General features: G+C 34.9%; 1 protein-coding gene across 1 annotated transcript; it reads left to right on the top strand.

Moving 5' to 3' along the window:
• The first annotated feature begins 1,113 nt into the window (after positions 1 to 1,113).
• LOC130815816 (putative ABC transporter B family member 8) lies at positions 1,114 to 22,348 on the top strand. Its single transcript, XM_057682304.1, has 9 exons — positions 1,114 to 1,538; positions 1,748 to 1,802; positions 2,341 to 2,519; positions 6,315 to 6,772; positions 18,404 to 18,941; positions 19,032 to 19,211; positions 19,362 to 20,660; positions 20,759 to 21,177; positions 21,895 to 22,348. The coding sequence occupies exons 1-9, from the start codon at positions 1,302 to 1,304 to the stop codon at positions 22,250 to 22,252; spliced, it is 3,723 nt and encodes a 1,240-aa protein (XP_057538287.1). The 5' UTR covers positions 1,114 to 1,301; the 3' UTR covers positions 22,253 to 22,348.
• Positions 22,349 to 22,396: the final 48 nt, after the last annotated feature.

Raw genomic sequence — 22,396 nt, 5'->3', positions numbered from 1 at the left:
GTACTTGGACCCAACAATGGTAAGAATAAATGTAGATATTATGAAAACAGAATATGAATAAAAGAGACAACAAACACAAGTTTGTGAGGTATCTTGGATACCTCACCCGCAACAAATGGTTACTTTCATTAATAGATTCAACAATACAATAATGTATATAAACTCTTATACTTGAGAATAACCTCTCTAGCTACACATCTCACAATTGAGATTTCACAATACTAAATAGAAGAAAAACTCTCGTTAGTATTTGTCCTCACCTTCTTACAATGTATCGCCCTCACACAAGTATGTGTATGAGTATGCCTTCATATAGAAGTCGTAAGTCATTCTAGAATCCCCTCATTAACACTATATTAACCATACATTAAACAAGAAATTAAGCAACCTCTTAGTGCATAATTAACATCTACCATTAACCTAGCAATAAACTCAGAAATAATGCACACCATTATTCCTAATTTTATTGTCCTTTTAATATACCCATTAAGTGACACATTAACTCACCAATAAAGTAGCAATTAATTACATATTTGATTGCCCTTTTATTGCACCCTTAATGTTGATCTCTACATAATGTGCCTTCTTTTGAGTCATTGACTCATCATCATCTCACATAGATAATTTGACACTTGAACTAACAATTAAGTTGAATATTTAATTGATTAAAACTTAAAATTAACTAAAATAGAGGTGTCACTTCGTTCATTTATTGGGTCTGATCGAATCAATTTCGACTAATCCTAAGTCGGTATTGTTTTCAAATAATGTCGATTTAAGTAGTTAACGTACCTCAACTGTTTCATAATATGTTTTTAAGTGATATCAAATTTAAATCCACACAACTCAAATCGAATTGAGTTATATTTAAGACAACTATTTAAGACAACGTTTTAGGTTATTTGAGTCAAGCCTAATTTTTCCAAAAAATTAATGCTACAAGCACAAGAATTGTTAACAAGGCCAATTGTTATAAAGTTATACTAATTGTCATTAGTATATAATTGTTGTCAACCCCACATAATAGTCATGCATGAGTAGTTTATCAAGGGATTGCTTTCATATAAAGCTCTTGTATATGTATATAAACACATCCCTTGTTTATAGCAACTCATGACCTTCTAGCTACCCACCCCCATAGCCTTCTCTCTTTTAGCACCTTCTCTTTTACCAAATTTCCCCCCTCCCTTTATATAGCAATAATTAAAGCTTATAAGGCCTAATTAATTACATATAAGCTTCATTTCAATAGTAAATTAAGCTAGTTAATTGATACAAAACAAAAAATCAAATAAATCATAATGGAGGAAGAAAAAATAAGAAATGAAAGGAAGAAAAGAAACTCATTAGGGATAATCTTAAGATATGCAGATTGGATTGATTATCTCCTAATGATTTCAGGTGCCTTTGGTGCATTAGGTGATGGAATGTCAACAAACATTCTCTTAATCTTTGCTAGTAAGATTATGAATAGTTTAGGCTTTGGTCAAAATACCCAAGGGGCTAATACTAACACCTTCATGTCTGAGGTTGAAAAGGTAATTAGTTGTATAATATATAGTTTTGTATTTTTAATTAGCTTAATTAAGTAATATAATTAGTATAGCCTCTTGTTGAGATTAATATTTAAACATGGAGGATCTCTAGATTTAAAGTACTTAATTAACTCTACTAATTTGTTTATAATTATTGCACTGCTCTATATGAGATGCTAAGTCATTTTTTATGCTTTTGGTTGTACTATCAGTGTAGTTTATACTTTGTCTACTTGGGACTAGCAATTATGGTGGTGGCTTTCTTGGGTAAGTCATTTAATTACTAATTTAAGTATGTAAACCCTAGTATTAGCTAGCAAATTAATTAAGAGAATGATAAATTATTTGTTATTGGTCTTGTACACAATCAGACCTACAAAAGAGAAGAGTTGGCTACACACAAGCCTAATAAGGTTTCATCCTAAAATCAATCAGCTCGTTTTGTATGAGAACGTTTCACTGAGAAACGACCTCAAAACAAGAAGCCCATAAGTTAAAAGTTTTTATTATTGGGCTATTTAACCCAAATATGAGGCATGTCTCACAATCAGACTGTCTTATACAAGAATTTGTGAAAATCAATTAATAATAAGAAGAGTAGTCCATCAAGCTTATATGTTAGTTAGCCTCTCTTTAATTTTCCTTTGTGATATTACACATGAGTTATTTTTCCAACATTACCTTTTACATGTTAACCTTCAAACAAGAGAGAAATTAAGAAAATTATTCTTATAAATAAATTTATTGAAAAAAATGTAGTTTTGGTTTGTATTCTAACAAGTTGGTGAAATATGGTTATATGTAGAGGGATATTGTTGGAGCAAAACAAGTGAACGACAAGTGTTGAGAATTCGATACAAGTACTTGGAAGCCATACTTCGGCAAGAAGTTGGCTTCTTTGATTCACAAGAGGCTACTACTTCCGAGGTCGTGAATAGTATATCTAAAGATACTTCACTTATTCAAGAGGCTTTAAGTGAGAAGGTATGCTTGTCATCTTCCTTCTTTAGTTTCATTTTTTTTTTTCTTTTTTTTTTTTTATGTCTAATTGATTATAAATATGATATTTCATACTACTTTTTATTAATGATAATGTGGGTATACAAATAATTGCTAGCTAGCATGTAATTGGCAAATTGATATCCTATGTCATTCTCGGAAAACTTGATCGAATGAAAGCGCTACGCTTTTATTAGTGTTATTTCACCCCTCAACGATACTTTTTTGTATAAACTTCAAGATACATCCATTCATACAACTATTTTAATACATACAAAGAAATGTTATTAGGATGAGATTAAGAAATCATAGAAATATTGATTTTAGTATTTTTCAAACCTCTAAATTAAATGATGATATATAATCTCTATATATGTAGAGAGTATGAAACTTAACTTCTAATCGATCAGAAGCCACCATATGTCATTCATTAAAGCAACATGTATATTGGCGAAAACAATCTTTAAATTACAATACGTATGAACACGACTCTACATGGCTGCTTGATTGGGCTAACCACCTGTTCGTTCGAGCACATAGTCTAAGATCCAAAACAGAGAAAACACAAAAGTACTGGCTCGATTGAATGAAGATCGTTCAATTGAACTGAACTGCTCGATTGTGCTTGAGCCACAACTTCCTCCGTTTTCTTCTTTACATGCTTTTCTCACCAATCCTTTAGATATCCAACAATTTTCGAGGTCTAATACACATAAAATATAAAAAGAAATTAATTCAAATAAAAGTTTAAACAAATTGTTATTACTATGAAGTATATAGAAATTTTGAATCATAAAAATATGGTGGTTCGTATACTCTTTTAAATTTGGAGTACTTATTAGAAACTCTCGCCTGTTTCATATTCGAGAAAGTAAGATAAGGGTGAAACTATAATGTGTTTATTTTGACAGTTGCCAAAATATAGTTGTTAGTTTTTATTCTGGCAAACGCATGATTTTCTTAAGTGTATACAATTGTTGCTAAATAGGAGTACTATATAGTGAAATGTTGGGATGATTTGTATTATATTGATGAATTAAAGATGATGCGTATATTATATAAGTTATTGGAACCCTTCCTCTTATTATTGTAATCTCTTTTTCTTATGAAGTGTATGCAACTCATGTTTTCCAATTATATAAAATTGAATGGTAAATCCGAAAAGATTGGCATTCTTACCCAAATCGGTTACTCTCACATTAGTCATTGGAGCATTTTCTTCCATCACATAGGGTTTTAAGATGATATCTCTTTGACTTATTGAGTGCGTGCACCTTGTGTTTTCCGATCATATAAAATTGAATGGTAAATCCGAAAAGATTGGCATTCCTACCCAAATCGGTTACTCTCACATTAGTCGTTGGAGCACTTTCTCCATTACATAGGGTTTTAAGATGATATCTCTTTTGTAGGGTTCTAGTAATATTAACTTTTAACACGTGAAAAAATAAAACCTTTCCAAGACTCAATTATTGACATGAGATGAAACAAATAAATATCGAAACGAAAATTATATCTTTGTAGTGTGAATTCACTAGCAAAATATAACCACAAGACAAGAACCGCAAATATAGTTCCTCTAATGTAGTCCACCCACAACGTCTTGTCAAACCTCGTATACTAGTACGATGTTTAAGAATAATTCTTAAACTAATTGTGTGATTTTTCCCAAAAGAAAAAAAGCCCACGGCACACTCTTTTCATGGAGCTAATTAATTAGAGGCTATATATGTAGAAGACACAAATAAATTCCTTTTGTAAAGACTTTGCAAATTTATTTACTTAATATAACCTATTATATTAAATAGTGAGATTATGAATAATATCTAGTCCGACTAGATTAATCATATGAATCTAGACTAATATAGGTCCAAACACACAAAATAATCTCACACGTTGATACAGTGTGACCCAATAGGTTTAGCGACATTAAGCTCGTTCCATTATCAAATATCACCGTGAATAGTGGACTTATAAAAATCAGCATAAAAACCGATAAAAATAACCAACACTTTTCAACTCGTCAAACAAGTCAACTAAAAGGCAAACAACCAACAAGCTAATGTCAAATACCCAATATAGTTTTAAGGTTTTAAGTAGCAATATTTAAAATTTTGTTGCAGGGCCCAAAAATAATCGAGATGGCCCTGAATATAAAATACATCTATGAAAGTGAAAAAAATATATATATTTCAAATATCTTACATATTATCAAGAATAATGTTTACAGAGCTTTCTTGATTGATTAATGATAATAATAAATCATTAACACATGAAAATGAGATTATTGGAATTATAAAGTTATTACAAATATATTACAACAACGAAGTACAAAATACAACACTATTTGTAATTCCCTTGAACATTGGCTATAGAACTCTTCTAATCATCAAAGAATACACCACAAAGATTAGGTTGCAAAAAGAATGTCGCTTGGAAACTTGATATTAATAGAAGACGTGTAAACACTTTCCTTTTGTGACATTTCTCTCATAAGGATGCTTGGGATGAATAATGAAATTCATAATAAAAGAACTTAGTATATATTGAAAGTTAATTACTCCTTCACTGCACTTCATGAAAAAAGAACCAAGAAAAATGTATGTTCAAAAGAAGAATTTAGAAAATGTATGTAAGATGGGTGGAATTTCCTTATGCACACACATCCTATTTATAGAGTTGTGTGTCAACCAATGCCAACTTATGAAATAAATGATACTTCATCCAAATCCAAACTATGAAACAAATGCTTGTTTCATCCAAAGATTACTACCTACATTTTTAGGTGTAAATCATTAGCAATGATCGGAATCAATGATTACTAACGAAATAAACCAACCAAACTGCAAAATCAAGATCTATGCACTGGTGACAAGTCGTTTATAGGCGACGAGTAGGCGTTCCGCCAAAAGCTGAGTCGGCTTTTGTTTCTGTCCCAAATTGAGACAGGCAGAGAACAAGCGACGACTCGTCGTTTCGGTGCTTTTCTTTTGTTTTCTTATTTTGTGTTTTGACTTTTCGGCATTATTTGGACTTTGCTATTATTGCATATTGTCCCACTACTATATATAATATGTAGTATATACATGGAAAAAATCGCGGTCGCGGTCGCGGTTGCGTTTGCGGAAAGAGTCGTGGTGTCGCAGAAAACGGCTATAACAGAAAAATAATGCGAATCGCAGCCGATGCAGTGTGATTTTTGAAAAAAAAATCACATAAAGGGTTTTGAACTTATAATTGCATTTTTGTTGTTGAACTACTATTATTATGCAATAATATGCAACTAGCTATTCTAATTGCAATATTTGATTCTTTTAGTGTATAATTAATTAACTTAGTAGTTATTAGTTCATTATTTTGTTTATCAACTAAAATTATGAGCAACTATAATTTAAGTAATCGTAATAATTAAAGTTAATGGGTATTAATAAAATTTTAATGGGAAGACAAATAACGTTGTAACGGTGAACTAACGTTATAACGATAAAATAACTGGCGTTACATATTATATAACGGTCAACGCAGCTTTTTGACCGTGAAATTTCGTGAACCGTTATATAACGGGATTTAATGTCGCGACAACTTTCAAACAAGTTATATAACGACTGTTACGTAACGTAATGGGAGAGTTTTTATTCCATACTATATACAATCTAGGTCTTTAATTATATACTCCAAATGTCTAACAGAGATTATGTTTTAGTTTAATCCCTGAAATTTGATTTAATAAAGATAGACATAAAAAGTTGAATATAATTGTATTGTTTTGGGGGTTTTCAGGTGCCAATATTCTTGATGCACTCATCATCATTCTTATCAGGAATGGCATTCTCAGCTTACTTTTCATGGAGGTTAGCGATAGTAGCCTTTCCAACAGTGATACTCTTACTAATACCAGGAATGATATATGGTAAATACCTTCTTTTTCTTACTAAAAAGTCTTACAAAGAATACAGCAAAGCCAACACCATTATAGGAGAAGCTTTAAGCTCCATTAAAACAGTGTATTCCTTCACTGCTGAAAAGAACATTCTAGAAAAATACTCTTCCATTTTGGAAACAACTATGAAGCTTGGAGTTAAGCAAGGGATTGCAAAAGGAATGGCAGTTGGAAGTACAGGACTTGCTTTTGCGATTTGGGCATTTCTTGCTTGGTATGGAAGTCGATTGGTGATGTACCATGGAGAAACTGGTGGCAGAATCTATGCTTCTAGTGTTACATTCATCATGGGAGGACTGTAAGTATTTCCTTGCTCTTACATTTTACTTTTTATGCAATCCTATGTGTAACTTTGATTATCTATATATTAAGCTAAGCTTAACTAAAAATTATAAAAATTTGATATTATGAAAGTATTCGATTAAATGATTTAAATAAAATCTCACTTAACTATATTTTTTCACACATTAGTCTCAATATAAAAAATAAGCTTGAAAGATGAATAGTACCGATAATCCTTACGTAGCAGCTATTTCAGAATGGATGAAGTATATAAATTCCTATGGTTCGTAATGGAATAGTTGCTACACTTCTGTTTTCACTCTATTTAATGCACAATTTTAGTTTTTCATTTCATATGATTAAGAATTATATAAAGTTAATATCATAAAAAATATGTATTATAATAAATCAAATAAGATCTCACTTGAGTATGTTTACATTATACATAAAAAATACTTCATATGCCAAATTAATAACATCAGTTGATGAACAGTAGTTGATATAATGACTGTAGCAACTATTAAAAATCGAAGGTAGTATTACACTTAATTTCTTTAAGAAAAAAAAAATTCAAATTTAATAATCTCACCATTATCCGCCCGTTCCTTATATTTTTTATGGATCCTAAGCAAAATAAAAGAAATAAGCCAATTCTATAGAGAATTGATTTTGGTCTTTAATAGATGTTCGGCAAAAATAAAGTTATAATTTTACAAGCTTTGGGAACCCTTTCTAGTTATTGAGAACCCCTTTTAGTTATGGACCTAGGCAAATATCTATCTTGCTTAGGGTCAAAAGAATCCTACCGCCGGATAATAAAAGTTTTACTTTTGATTAACATATAAAAATTCCATATATATATCATTTACTCATTAAAGTACTTGTTGATCGCTTTTTGTTGCATTTTAAAGCTTGTATAGTGATAAAAGCTTTTAGGCGCACGCGAAATTTGTAGTTTGATCCAAATAAAAATTGTATTATATTTACTGAATACAAATATTAAATAAATCATAAATTATACAACTATTTTTAATGGGATACTTGTTCCACATCTATACACTTTTTATTTATATTTTTATGTGAACTTATGCCTTATTTATCTCATAAATTACAAATTTTGATTAATACTCGTATCGTAATGTTTATGGTCGTGGCTTAACCTATTTTTTTCGTGTTCTTCGTAGTATATAATACATATTTATAGCTAGTGTAAGTCGGTGCAATTCTTTTGCCATGCTATTGCCGACATTTACAACATACTTAGATTGTTCTATCCAGCATTTGATGCTAGATTATTCTAAATACCAATTATTTTGTTTTTTTTTTTTTTTTTTTTTTTTTATTATTATTTTAATACTCTCCCTAATAAAAAAAACCTTAATTTATTGTTGATGTCCTTGTTACCCACACTTGCAATCTCATACTTTGAATTTTCTTTTCTGATGCCCATGTTGTCAATTATCCCTCGTCATTGAAGTGCATTTGTCTTCTTATGTCTTCTTACTGGTATTCTTATTACTAAGCGTCTTCCAGCTACTATTTATTTGTAGCATATTTTCTTGTGGATTGTGCTCATGTCACCTGTAATTTTCTAAAATATTTTCTTTCTCTAAAATTTTTAATTATTTGTGCCCATGTCACCACCCCATGTCATACATGTAACAATCTTATGTTTTCATCTTAAACTTCTCCATAATTCCTTGTTTTCATTTTATTTTATTTTCTTCTTTTATTTTTTTAGGTAATCTTGTTACTAGCCATTACAAACTTTTTCACTAAGGTTCTTTTAATTTTTTCTTATTTTTTTCGCTTCAGTTTTTTATTTATATCTTCTTCCTTTTTTTTGTACTCTTATTATCAACTTCCACCAATTTTTTTTCATATTTTCTCTTCATTTTTTTTCTCTAATTAGTGTTCTTGTTACCAACTTTTCATATTTCTTTCATAAAGATTTATTTATCAATCTCTTTTTATTGTCAAATTTCTTCAAATTCTTTTGTTAATGCCCATGTCATTAACATTCTTTATAATTTCTTCTACTAAATCTTCATTGTACTTTATTCTCGGCCTTTCGATCTTCCTATTCTAATACCATGATAGAAGTTTTTGGGAGCACACGGAATTTGTAATTGGACCCAAATAAAATATTGTATTATATTCACTGAATACAAATATTAAATACATCATAAATTGTACAACTATTTTTGGTGGGACACTTGTTCCACGCCTATACACTTTTCGCTTATATTTTTATGTAAGCTTATGTCTCACTTATCTCTCATTAATCATAATTTTGATTAACACTCATATTGTAATGTTTGTGGTATAGCCTTTACGTGGCTTAACCCAATTTTTTTTTTTTTGTGTTCTTTGTAGTATATAACACATATTTATAACACATATTTTTTTTGAGGACACATAAGATGCCAGAAGAATGGAGGAATAGCACACTAATACCTCTATTTAAAAACAAAAGCGATGCGCACGTATGCGGGAACTATAGAGGTATCAAACTTCTAAGCCACACAATGAAATCGTGGGAAAGAGTAATAGAGAGGAGAATTAGACAAGAAATGGTGATTAGAGAGAACCAATTAGATTTTATGCTAGAAAGGTCAACCATTGAGGCAATCCATGTTTTGAGGAGACTGATGGAAAAATATAGGGAGCGAAAGAAAAATTTGCATATGGTATTCATTGACTTGGAGAAAGCGTATTTAATAGCATACCACGACATGTCATTTGGGATAGCCTCAAGACTAGAGGTATCTCTTCAGTGTACATTGAGGCTATACGGGATATGTATGACAGAGTTTCAACCAACATCCAAACACCGGTGGGGATAACATAGTCTTTTTCGGTTAAAGTTGGACTACATCAGGGATCAGCTCTAAGCCCTTTCATTTTTACTGTCATTATGGAAGAGCCCTCTAAATCTATTTGGGAGACGGTACCGTGGTACATGCTATTCGCTGACGACATAGTGCTGGTAGCAGAAACTAGAGAGGAGGTTAGTTACAAATTGGATGAGTGGAGGGAAGCTTTAGAAGGTAAAGGGTTGCGCATTAGTCGTACGAAAACCGAGTATTTGCGCCGTGACTTTAGTGGGACAGCACCGGTAGGTGAACCAGAGGTGTCTATTGATGAAGCAGTTATTAAAAGTACGACCAAATACAAGTATTTGGGATGAGGAGATTCACGGAGATGTAAATCATCGTATACAAGCGGGTTGGCTCAAGTGGCGAGCAGCCACCGCGGTGCTATGTGATAGGAAATTCCCAAGCAAGTTAAAAGGAAAATTCTACCGGGCGGCAATCAGACCTGCTCTGCTATATGAGACTGAATGTTGGCCTGTAAAGAAGATCTTTGAACATAAGATGGAAGTTACAGAAATGCGTATGCTGAGGTGGATGTGTGGGCACACATTGATGGATCGAATTAGGAACCAAGAGTTTAGGGACAAACTAGGGGTAACCCCTATTTCTGGAAAAATGCGTGAAAATAGATTGAGGTGGTTTGAACATGTGCAGAGAAAGACTTTCGCCGCCCCTGTGAGGAGGGTAGAAAGCATTATAATAGAGGGTAAGAGGAGTCGAGGAAGACCCAGAAGAACTTGGGAAAAGCAAATAAAAGTTGACTTACATGAGTTAAACCTCTCTGAGGACTTGACTAGGGATAGGAGTAGTTGGAGGCGCCATATCCATGTTTTAGACTATTGATGTCCTTTTTAGGTTACCTTTTGGTGTTCTTGCCATCTTGCTTCTCTCGTCTCTTTTATTATTAGTTTTTGTTTTCTTTTATGTTTTCTTTTGTAGTTGGTTCTACTTCTTTATTTTATTTATATGTATTTATTTTATCTTTCTCGTGTAGCTACGTCTTCTTATCTTTCTCGAGCCGAGGGACTCCTTTGGTCGCGCTCTCCTTTATGGGTATGAGTTGCTGCTGTCCTTCCCTCTCTAGACCTTGTCTTTTTTCTATGAGCGGGATACACTGAATAGGATGATGATGATGTAAGTCAGTGCAATTCTTTTACCATGCTATTGCCGACATTTACAACATACTAGATTGTTCTATCAAGCATTTGATGCTATAATTAAATTATTCTAGATACCAATTATTTTGGTTTTTTTTTTTTTATTATTTTAATATACAGCTAGATTTAAACTTTTTCTTATTATTGCACCACGTTATATTAATGTTAGATGAATAAATAATATAATATGAGATTTTTGGATATTAATCTTAGATTTTTATTACCAGACAATATAAAGTTGAGATTTTATAATTTTGTTTCCTTTCTTTAATATATTAAGTCTATTTACTGATATATTTATGGATTAGCTACTCAAATTAAGCCTGTTCACGATTGGGTTTCCTACTTTTCACTATTGTGAAGAGTAAACATTGGTTCATTAAGCAGTCAAATTAGGTGAAGTGGGTAGAGATTGCATATAGTGTTCGATGTGATTTAATTCGAATCATATTCATATGATTAAAACTATACAAACAGATTTGCTAAAATTTAACACATCCCATACAAAGTTATTATTTGGTTAAAACTGTATGCAATAATAAAACCTACACGACTACACTAACGATTATAAAGCATAGGATTATGATCAAAGTCTAAGGAAGAAAGGAAAGAAGGCGACAACTCATATCTATAAAGGCAAATATGGCCAAAAAGTACCTCGACTCGAGAAAGATCCACAGATAAATCTACAGAAAAACCCCAGTTGTGAAAAGCATATAAATAAATAAAATACATATGAATAAATCTCATGTACACTATAAATAATATTAGTTCGTTTTAATAAATTTGCCTTATTTTCATGTCCACAGAATATCCTCTATCATTCTAGAATGATCTTAGTTTGGAATTCTATTAATATTGCTTCACCTTTTTTAATGATGTATTAGGGCATGTTAATTTTATCTAATGCTAATTTTTATTCATTTTACATCATTTTAAATTATATTATAATAATTTTTTTCTAAATAATTTAAAATGAATGAGACAATACAATCATATATATTTTATTCATTTTACATTATTTCCTTTTATATGGAGTAATGATTTAAAATGCGTAGGACAAAATAATTATTGACATGATACAGTGCATGGTGCGTTGGTGCCCTAAGCCCCTAGTAGACACGATGTAAATAAATCAATATATTCGTGTAACTTTCTCTTTCAAAGTCTATATGTCCATTGATCCTCCTGATTGTGACATGTACCAACCCTAATAACTCTTCCCTTTTTTGTGACACTATCAGAGAAAAAAGTTCATTTAACGATACTAAATTTTATTAAATGTCAATAGTAATGAATTTCGACTTTTTTCAGTATCGTTTCTAATATTTTATGGGCGACCTCACCTAATATACAACTAAAAATTAATTTTATATTCGTTTTAAAACTATTTTATATTTATTTCGATTCATTTACAACTCATAAAATTATTTTGATGCATAATGATTTCTGGTTTAACACCAAGTTTTGGGGTTAATTGTTAATTTCTGTGTCTTTCATTCAATTGTAATGGTGTTTATTTATACAAGAGTTCAAAGAAACTGCTTGAAGTAACTGCTTCTAATAAGCAACTGCCTCTGTAACTGCTATACTACTTACTTATGCTAAATAACCATAATACATGTAACCGTTATACATAAACCTGCTATACATACTCTAACACTCCCAATCAAGTTGGGTCGTAGGGTCACCAACACCCAACTTGCATAGAACCTCTTCAAAGAACTGAGTTCCAACCGCCTTTGTAAGAATGTCAGCTAGCTGATCCTTGGACTTAACATGTGGAAGCTTGATTACTTGGGCTTCAAATTTCTCCTTTATGAAATGCCTGTCGACTTCTACATGTTTGGTGCGATCATGTTGAACTGGATTTTCTGAAATGTTGATAGCCGCTTGATTATCACAGTATAGCTCGCAACTCCTTTTAGGAGGGAATCCCAGTTCAGTTAGTAACTTTCTCAACCATAGGACTTCTGTAATTCCCTTTGCTACACCCCTGAACTCAGCTTCTGCACTAGACATAGCAACCACCTTTTGTTTCTTGCTCCTCCAGGTGACTAGATTTCCTCCCACCAGAGTAAAGTAGCCTGAAGTTGACTTTCTATCATCTCTATCACCTGCCCTATCTGCATCTATATATGCCACAAGATTAAGATGACCATTCTTCTGATATATAAAATTCCCTTTCCAGGGCATCCTTTGAGGTATCTGAGAATTCGATAAACTGCGTCCATATGCTGAACCTGTGGTCTGTGCATGAACCGGCTGACTACTCCTACTGCATATGCAATATCAGGCCTTGTGTGAGCTAAGTAGATTAGTTTTCCTACCATGCGTTGATATTGCATCCGATCAGCTAATTTCCCTCCTTCAATCATCTGTAGTCCATGGTTCATCATCATTGGTGTCTCGATGGGATTGCAGTCCAGCATCCCTGTTTCAGTTAACAGGTCTAAAACATACTTCCTTTGGGATATGAAAATTCCTTTATTTGATCTAAAAACTTCAATCCCTAGAAAGTACTTCAGCCTACCCAGGTCTTTCATCTCAAATTCTCGATATAGTTTTCCCTTCAGATTTGCAATTTCGTCTCTATCATCCCCGGTAATGATCATATCATCGACATAAATTATCAGGCATGTTATTCTGCCCCCTCTTCGTTTAAGAAACAAGGTGTGATCTGAATTGCTTTGCCCGTAACCAAATTTCTTCATTGCAGAGTTAAATCTTCCAAACCACGCTCTAGGGGATTGTTTCAACCCATACAAAGCCTTCCTCAATCTGCACCCCTCATTCTCTGAGAACCCTGATGTAAACCCTGGTGGGGCTTCCATGTACACTTCCTCCTGTAGTTCTCCATGCAGAAATGCATTTTTCACGTCAAATTGATGAAGGGGCCAGTCTAAGTTTGCTGCAATGCTGAACAGTACTCGAATTGTATCAAGCTTAGCAACCGGAGAGAAGGTTTCTGAGTAATCAACTCCATACGTCTGAGTGTATCCTTTTGCCACGAGTCGAGCTTTGTATCTTTCAATCGTGCCATCTGATCTGTATTTGATTGTGAACACCCATTTACATCCGACGACCTTCTTTTTTTTTCGGTAAGGTGCACTTTTCCCATGTGCCATTCTTCTTGAGAGCATTAATCTCTTCCTCCATAGCTTTCCTCCAGTGAACGGAAGTTAGGGCTTCTTCGACTGTGGTCGGGATTTTGGTTGCATCTAGGGTTGCCTTAAATGCTAAGGCATTCTGTGACAAATTTCCTGTGTCAGACTTCTCAATGGGATATCTCGAACGTTTTGCTTCATATTCAGGATCATATCTCCTTGGAGGAACTCCTCGAGTGGAACGAGGGGGCAAAACATATGATTCACGATCAACATTTTGACTGTCATGATTCCCTGTTTCTGTATCTGTGACAATTTCCTCATTCAAAGTATCAACAATCACATTTTCATTGTCAGTGTCTTCTGGAGTAATATTATCAAGATTTGTATGACTCACCTGATGATCAGACAGGATGGGTGGTGGCGGAGGAGTGGACAAAACGTCTTGGTGAGGTGACTCTGTAGCATTGTCTACTTGATCTTTTGGGTTTAGGTTGGACCACCACGGAGTAACTAACCATCTGAGATCGTCATTTTGCTTCTCCCCCTGACATTGAAGATGGTGGTAGTAGTATTCATTCTCAATTGACTCGCAGTCCATGGTGGTATAGACTTTTCTAGTTAAGGGCTCATAACATCGATAACCTTTCTGATTCCTACCATATCCAATAAGAACACATTTGACTGCTCTTGGTTCAAATTTGTTTCGTACCCGAGCCGGACAATGAACAAAGACTGTGCACCCAAATATACGAGGATGTAGAGTGTGTGAGAAAGGTACAAAAAATTGGGTTTGGAGGGAGGCTAAGGGTGTGTGGTATTGAAGACTCTTTGTGGGAAGTCTATTGGTAAGGTAGTTGGCGGTGGCGATAGCTTCAGACCAAAGATGAGTGGGAGCACGGGAGTCAAGCATCATAGCACGGGTCATCTCAAGAAGTGTGCGATTTTTCCGTTCTGCCATTCCATTTTGTTGGGGTGTATTAGGACAAGAGGTCTGATGAATAAGTCCTTTTTGTTTAAAGAATTGTTGCATGTTAGAGTTAATATATTCTCTCCCATTATCAGTTCGAAACATGCGGGGTTGGGTTTGGATTTGGGTACAGATCATATTATAGAATTCAACAAACACATGAAACACTTCAGATTTCTGTTTAAGGAAGTAAATCCAACTCATTCGGGTGCAATCATCAATAAATGTAACAAAATATGAAAAACCATGTAGTCCTACTACGAGAGTAGGACCCCACACATCAGAATGAACCAGCATAAAAGGCATATCGGCTTTATTCAAACTATTAGAATACGAGTGTTTATGACTCTTTGCAAGAATACAAGTTTCACACTTAAACTCAGTTTTTAGCCCTACAAAATTAGGAAAAAGTTTTTCTAGATACCCTACTGATGGATGTCCCAAACGTCGATGCCACATCCATAGTAGTCTTTCCTCTGACCCACGAACAAGAACTGCTTTGCCTTTTTGAGTCTCCTCTTCCAAGTAATATAGTCCACCTCTCTCAATACCACGCCCAGTAATTTTCCCTGTCTGAGCATCCTACACAAAACAACATCCGGGTTTAATGAGAACAGTACAATCGAGATCTCTAGTGAGTTGGCTTACTGACAATAATTTATGTGACAGGTCAGGGACAAATAAATAATTTTTTAAAGTGAGATTTTTTGTGAAAGAAATAGTTTCAGCTCCGCTCACTTTAATCCCTTCCCCATTAGCTGTTTTAATGATGTCTTTCATAGGTGTGTCATGAGTCAAAAAATCGTTCGGGTCATATGACATTGTATCGGTAGCACCACAGTCAAAGATCCAACCCCCTTTAAAATAAGATGAAGTATTAAAAAGGGACGAATTGTTTAAGGGTGGGAGCAAGGAGTCACGTGACCCCCTTCCCCTATTTACACCCCCCCCCCCCCCGGTTTTAACCCTACTGCTGCGCCGTTTGAAAGGGAGAGAAGCTTTCCTTCTTTCCTGCTTCTGGAACCTTCTTCTTCAGGTACGTTCATGGCTTCTCTGGTTTCTCCTTGTTTCTCCCTTTCATCTTCATCCATGGATGCATGTCTCTCTGTACTCCATCCCATTGCTACCTTTCCGGTCCGGTTTTGATCTGAAAAACGTGCCGATTTTTTTTCCCCCTTTTCTTTGTATTGGGCCACCATTCCGGGTAGCCTACGAGTTTAAAGCACTCGTTTCTCGTATGTCTTGTACCACCACAGTGGGTACATTTTAGGTGAGTTGTCTCATCTTCCCGCCGGTAAGTCCTTCCTTTGGCCGTAAAAACTCCACCGGGGCCCGGTGATCCAAATCTGATGAGGGCTCCGTCTTCATGATTCCACGCCTCAATATCTCTCTCCTTATACTTGCATAAGGTTCCTCCACTGTTGGGAGTGGATCTAACAGTAAGAGATCTCGCCTATCTTTGTCGAATGTTTGATGAATCCCTGCTAAGAACTGGTACAGTCGATTTTTTTGAATTAATTGATTATAAACGATGATATCGTCTGGATCTTTCATAGGGTTTGGTTGCCTCCTGTCGATTTCTTTCCATAGCATGAGTAATTTGCTGTAATATATTTCAATTGTGTCTGTTCCTTGTTGGATTTTGTTGGCTTTGACTGTTAGATCGAATATTTGCAGGCCATCCCTCCCACTACTGTAAAGTGTCTCAATCCCTTGCCACAATGTTTTGGCTGTTGGGAAATCGAGATACTGGTTCACTAAATCACAATCTATATTCTCTAAAATCCATGAGATAACAATCGAATCACGTCTGGTCCATTGGTTGTACGCTGGGTCGTTTGTGGATGGTGGGTCGTCGATGATGTGACTGAGACGATCTCGTCCACTAATGGCTAAGTGCATCAGCCTGGACCATTTTGTGTAATTTTGGTTTGTTAATTTCTCTGATATTGTGAGAGTGTGGGTGCCAATCGTGTTTTCTGTAGGCAGTGTGTTGGTGTTTAACTGTTTGAACAGTTGCAACAACTGCCCCATTGTGACTAGTTGATCTGGTGCAACAACAGTCCTTGATTCATCTGCCATTTCTAGATTATTTTCGTATTAAAGGTAGGTTAATCGGTATGTGATGAGGCTGCAAAAACGACTTAGAATCGTTGCTGCTCTGATACCATGATTTCTGGTTTAACACTAAGTTTTGGAGTTTATTGTTAATTTCTGTGTCTTTCATTCAATTGTAATGGTGTTTATTTGTACAAGAGTTCAAAGAAACTGCTTGAAGTAACTGCTTCTAATAAGCAACTGCTTCTGTAACTGCTTTACTACTTACTTATGCTAAATAACCGTAATACATGTAACCGTTATACATAAACCTGCTATACATACTCTAACACATAAAATCTTTAAAATATAACTATAAATAATTTAATCAAAACTCATTTGGAGCCCATTAAAAATCTTAGACTCATTAGACCCAACCTAAATCGAACCCATCAGCCTTCTTAATCGGATGGATATTATCTTATGACTTTTGCCGCTTCTGATTTTGTTTGCTTTTTAAAAACTTGTATGTATCTTGACAAAATCCATTAGTGAAAGCCATCAAATTTGGCTTTTTTTGGTTGATCTTTATAGAACCCATTGGGGCGAAAAGAGGATATAAAAACATTATTTTTTCCATTGATCAACATAACTTTTATTAGTGCCTGATTTAACCAATCACTCTCACACTTTACTTGATTATCAACTTTTTCATCTTTAATTTACACTCTTTTCACTGAATCATAACTAAACAAGTTCTATTTTGTTTATTCTTCACTTTTCCCCATTTTTTCATCTGCTTACATGACTCTGAAGATGATTATCAAACTATTTTTGCATGCATAAACCACTATAGGAGGTTCTAGGCAGTGTACAATATGTCCGATTCTATAGAGCCTTTCAAAAGTAAGTTAAAGGTCCTCAAAATTTTATTATAAGCTCGAATACATGTTAAGATAGAGCAGGCAGCAGAGTCCTTTCTAAGGGTAATTTTGAGGTACAACCGCCTCGGGCGCAGCTCATGACGGGGCCCAAATTGAGTTAATCCTTATAATTATAAATTAGTATTTGCATAAGGAGCTTTTAACATGGATCGAACTTGCACAATTAGGTTTCTCAGTTAAGCGCATGTTTTCTAAACTACATAGTTCGAGAAAAAATAAGTGAAACTTTACTTATATATGAGCACTTTTTGACTTTTTGCCTAAGGCCCAAAAATTGACAGGAACAGCATTGACAGGCAGTAGAATGTTATGATATAAAACAACATGGAGCTTAAATATGAAAAACACACAGGGTCATAAAATTATTTGTCAATTGTATAAATGTAAGTAATGACAATGCCACTGAAATGGCTCTCATCTAGGAGGGATAAGGATAAGTTTGATATACCAACCTTACCATATAATGATATGAATGTTTTTACGTATGGCCATAACATTCATTAAACCATATATTAATTCCAAGGCATTTGTTGTTGACATACATGATCTGATGCAGATCACTGGGAAGTGCACTACCAGAAATGAGGCATTTTACAGAAGCTTCTGTAGCAGCATCTAGAATATTCGAGAGGATAGACAGAACTCCACAAATTGATGAAGCTGAAAAAGGTTTAATTCTAGACACCATTAAAGGGGAGATACAATTTGAGCATGTAAACTTCACCTACCCGTCTCGTCCTGATACCCTAATCCTGAAGGACTTTGACCTTAAAGTTGAAGCAGGGAAGACTGTTGCCCTTGTGGGAGCAAGTGGGAGCGGAAAATCTACTGCAATCGCGCTACTTCAGAGATTTTATGATTCGAACGAGGGTTTTGTTAAGATTGATGGTATTGATATAACAAGTTTGAAGTTAAAATGGATTAGGGGACAAATGGGACTTGTTAGCCAAGATCATGCCATGTTCGGTACATCGATTAAGGAGAATATCATGTTTGGAAAACTTGATGCTACTATGGATGAAGTTATTGGTGCTGCTCAAGCTGCTAATGCACATAATTTCATTAGACAACTTCCTGATGGTTATGAAACAAAGGTATACATATACTGACTTATAAGGGTTCACTAACGACTAAGCCGCTTCATGTTCCGACTAATGAACTAATCATGTGTTGCAATGTGACAGATTGGTGAACGAGGTGCACTATTGTCAGGCGGTCAAAAGCAAAGAATCGCGATAGCAAGAGCAATTATTAAGAACCCTGTGATTCTTCTACTAGATGAAGCTACAAGTGCACTAGATTCTGAATCGGAAAAATTAGTTCAAAACGCCCTTGATCAAGCTTCTCTTGGGAGAACTACTCTGGTACGAAATATATTCATTAATAAATGAGAATTCATTACTTATATCCGACACCCCGCCCCCCATTAAGTGGGAACGCCTTATTGGCATTGAAGTAATGAAATGTTACAACATATTATGACGATTTAACGTGTGCAAACAAACGATGAACAGGTAGTTGCACACAAGCTGTCCACAGTGAAAAATGCAGACATGATTGCAGTTATCAACGATGGCCAAATCATGGAGACAGGATCACACACAGACCTTATTAACAAAAATGGTGGCCATTATGCGAAGTTAACGAAAATGCAGAAACAACTTAGCTACAATGAGATGGACCATAGTTATGAACCTGGTGTTACTTCATCAGTTCCTAGAAGTGCAGGAAGATTGAGCACTGCGAGATCAAGTCCGGCTGTTTTTAATACTCCATTACCTGAATTTGAAGACCCAAAATCATCAACGATTTCCCACCCTGCACCTTCATTTTTGCGCCTTCTTTCCCTTAATTCACCCGAGTGGAAACAAGGCTTGATTGGAAGTTTCTCTGCGATAATATTTGGTGCTGTTCAACCTACTTATGCCTTGACAATAGGGTCGATGATATCTGCCTTCTTTGTAATGGATCATGAAGAAATGAAGTTAAGAATTAGAAAATATTGCCTCATTTTCTCATTTCTTTCGTTTGTTTCCATCCTTTTCAACCTTATTCAACACTCGAGTTTTGCCTACATGGGTGAGCGACTTACCAAGAGAATCCGACTGAAAATGCTTGAAAAGATCCTGAGTTTTGAGACAGCTTGGTTCGATGAAGAGGAGAATTCTAGTGGAGCCCTTTGCTCGAGGCTAAGCAATGAGGCTGCAATGGTGAAATCCCTGGTTGCAGACAGAGTTTCCCTGCTTGTTCAGACCATGGCAGCAGTAACCATCGCCATGATTATGGGGTTGATCACAGCATGGAAACTTGCTCTTGTAATGATCGCGGTTCAACCCATCACCATCCTCTGCTTCTACACAAGAAAAGTTCTTCTTTCTAGTATAACAAACAACTTTGTTAAGGCTCAAAATCTAAGCACCCAAATAGCAGTTGAGGCAGTTTATAATCATAGGATCGTGGCTTCTTATGGGAGTATAGGAAAAGTTCTCGAAATATTCAATGAGGCGCAAAATGAACCTAGGAAGGAGGGGAGAAAGAAATCGTGGCTAGCAGGGATTGGTATGGGTTCTGCTCAAGGACTCACATTTATGTGTTGGGCTTTGGATTTCTGGTATGGTGGCAGGTTAGTCGAAATGAAAGAGATCTCTGCAGGAGATGTTTTTAAGACTTTCTTTGTGCTGGTGAGTACTGGTAAGGTTATTGCTGAAGCTGGGAGCATGACTTCTGATCTTGCCAAGGGTTCTGCTGCTGTCGCTTCTGTTTTTCATATTCTCGATAGGTGTTCCCTGATTCCCACGCCATCAGCTTCTATGGTTAGCAATTCAACTACAAGTCTTTTTACTAGCATAACATCTGTGATGAATCAGGTTTTACAATATGGTACTAAAAATCATTATTTTGTGATACACAGGAAAATAAAGGCAGCCCACCAGGGACAAAACTAGAGAGTATTACAGGAAGAATAGAGCTAAGGAAGGTTGACTTTGCCTACCCGACTAGACCAGAGAGCCCGATCCTACGACAATTCAGCCTAGAAGTGAAGGCAGCCACAAGTGTAGGACTAGTAGGGAAGAGTGGATGTGGAAAGTCAACAGTAATAGCTTTAATTCAAAGGTTTTATGATGTTGATAGAGGAGCAGTAAAGGTAGATGGATTGGACATAAGAGAGCTTGATGTAGCTTGGTATAGAAACCATATGGCACTTGTTAGCCAAGATCCTGTTATCTATTCAGGCTCAATTAGGGATAATATTCTCCTTGGCAGGGTTGATGCAACTGAGAATGAAGTCATTGAGGCTTCTAGAGCTGCTAATGCTCATGAATTCATTTGGTAAGTAGTGCTGACTTTCTTTCTTGAATTTAATTCATCATTTTAATGGGTTTGTGCATTTGAACTTATCTGAACATAACTAAACTGAATAGAAGTAATAACGATGAACTGTAAATGAACTTATCCTTGTTCATGATAACAAAGAAGTTTTTTTGATTCAACATTCGTAACAAACATTATGTAATACTTCTCATTAATAAAAAAAATTGTCTTGAATAATCCCATATATTGCTCATCTATTGTGAATAATTTCTACTATTGATTATTTCTAAATAATCCAACCTTTGTATATTTGTTATTGATAGCACCCATTGCCCCCATTTTAACTGGCTACTGTAGGCATCTATTACCAAAGAGGAGTAGGGGTAGACCAACAAAGAAGCACAAGGAAAAAAGTGAGCGTAACGGCTAATAGATACCTACAATAGTTAATTAAATTGTGGCAGGGGGTGTTGTTGGCAAAAAATATACAAAAGTTAAATTATTTAAAAATAATTAATAGTAGAAATTATTCATAGCAATTGGACAAAAGATAGAGATTCTTCATGATAATTTTTCCTGAGAAAAATGCATTTATGATATAAACTTAATGTAGGGAAAATGAGGTTTCCAGCTGTTACTCAAACTTAATTAACTGATTTTTCTGAAAATATTTTTGAAGAAATTGGCGTTGTGATTTGTATCTGTCATGACATGAACTAGTTTATTGTTCTCCAGTTCTCTCAAAGAAGGGTATCAAACAGAATGTGGGGAGAGAGGATTACAACTATCAGGAGGTCAGAAGCAGAGATTAGCAATAGCAAGAGCCATACTAAGGAATCCAACAGTTTTGTTACTTGATGAAGCTACAAGTGCATTGGACTTGCAATCTGAAAAGATGGTACAAGAAGCCTTGGATCGAGTCATGGTGGGTCGAACAACCATTGTGGTGGCCCACCACCTTAACACCATCAAAAACCTCGACTGCATTGCCTTTGTGGAGGATGGTAAGGTGGTGGAGCAAGGAACATACACCCAACTCAAGCACAAACGCGGTGCTTTCTTCAACCTTGCTAGTCTCCAAACCTTGACTTAAAAAATGTATCCTCTTGGGAGAGGGGAGAATGGAAACTAACTAGATCAGGGCAGTAACAATTAGTAATATTGAAATATTGAATCAACTGTTTTGCCTGATAGACTATAAGATCTATAAACTACATACCATGCTTAAATGTATAGT

The sequence above is a fragment of the Amaranthus tricolor genome, chromosome 6 (genome assembly GCF_026212465.1).
Source record: "Amaranthus tricolor cultivar Red isolate AtriRed21 chromosome 6, ASM2621246v1, whole genome shotgun sequence".
NCBI classification, from domain to species: domain Eukaryota; kingdom Viridiplantae; phylum Streptophyta; class Magnoliopsida; order Caryophyllales; family Amaranthaceae; genus Amaranthus; species Amaranthus tricolor.
This window is presented reverse-complemented; position numbering and strand designations above follow the sequence as displayed.

Coding starts and splice junctions, on each gene's coding strand:
- LOC130815816 (XM_057682304.1), top strand. CDS start 1,302: ATGGAGGAAGAAAAAATAAGAAATGAAAGGAAGAAAAGAAACTCATTA. Junction 1,539..1,747: donor TCATGTCTGAGGTTGAAAAG/GTAATTAGTTGT, acceptor TTGTACTATCAG/TGTAGTTTATACTTTGTCTA. Junction 1,803..2,340: donor TATGGTGGTGGCTTTCTTGG/GTAAGTCATTTA, acceptor GGTTATATGTAG/AGGGATATTGTTGGAGCAAA.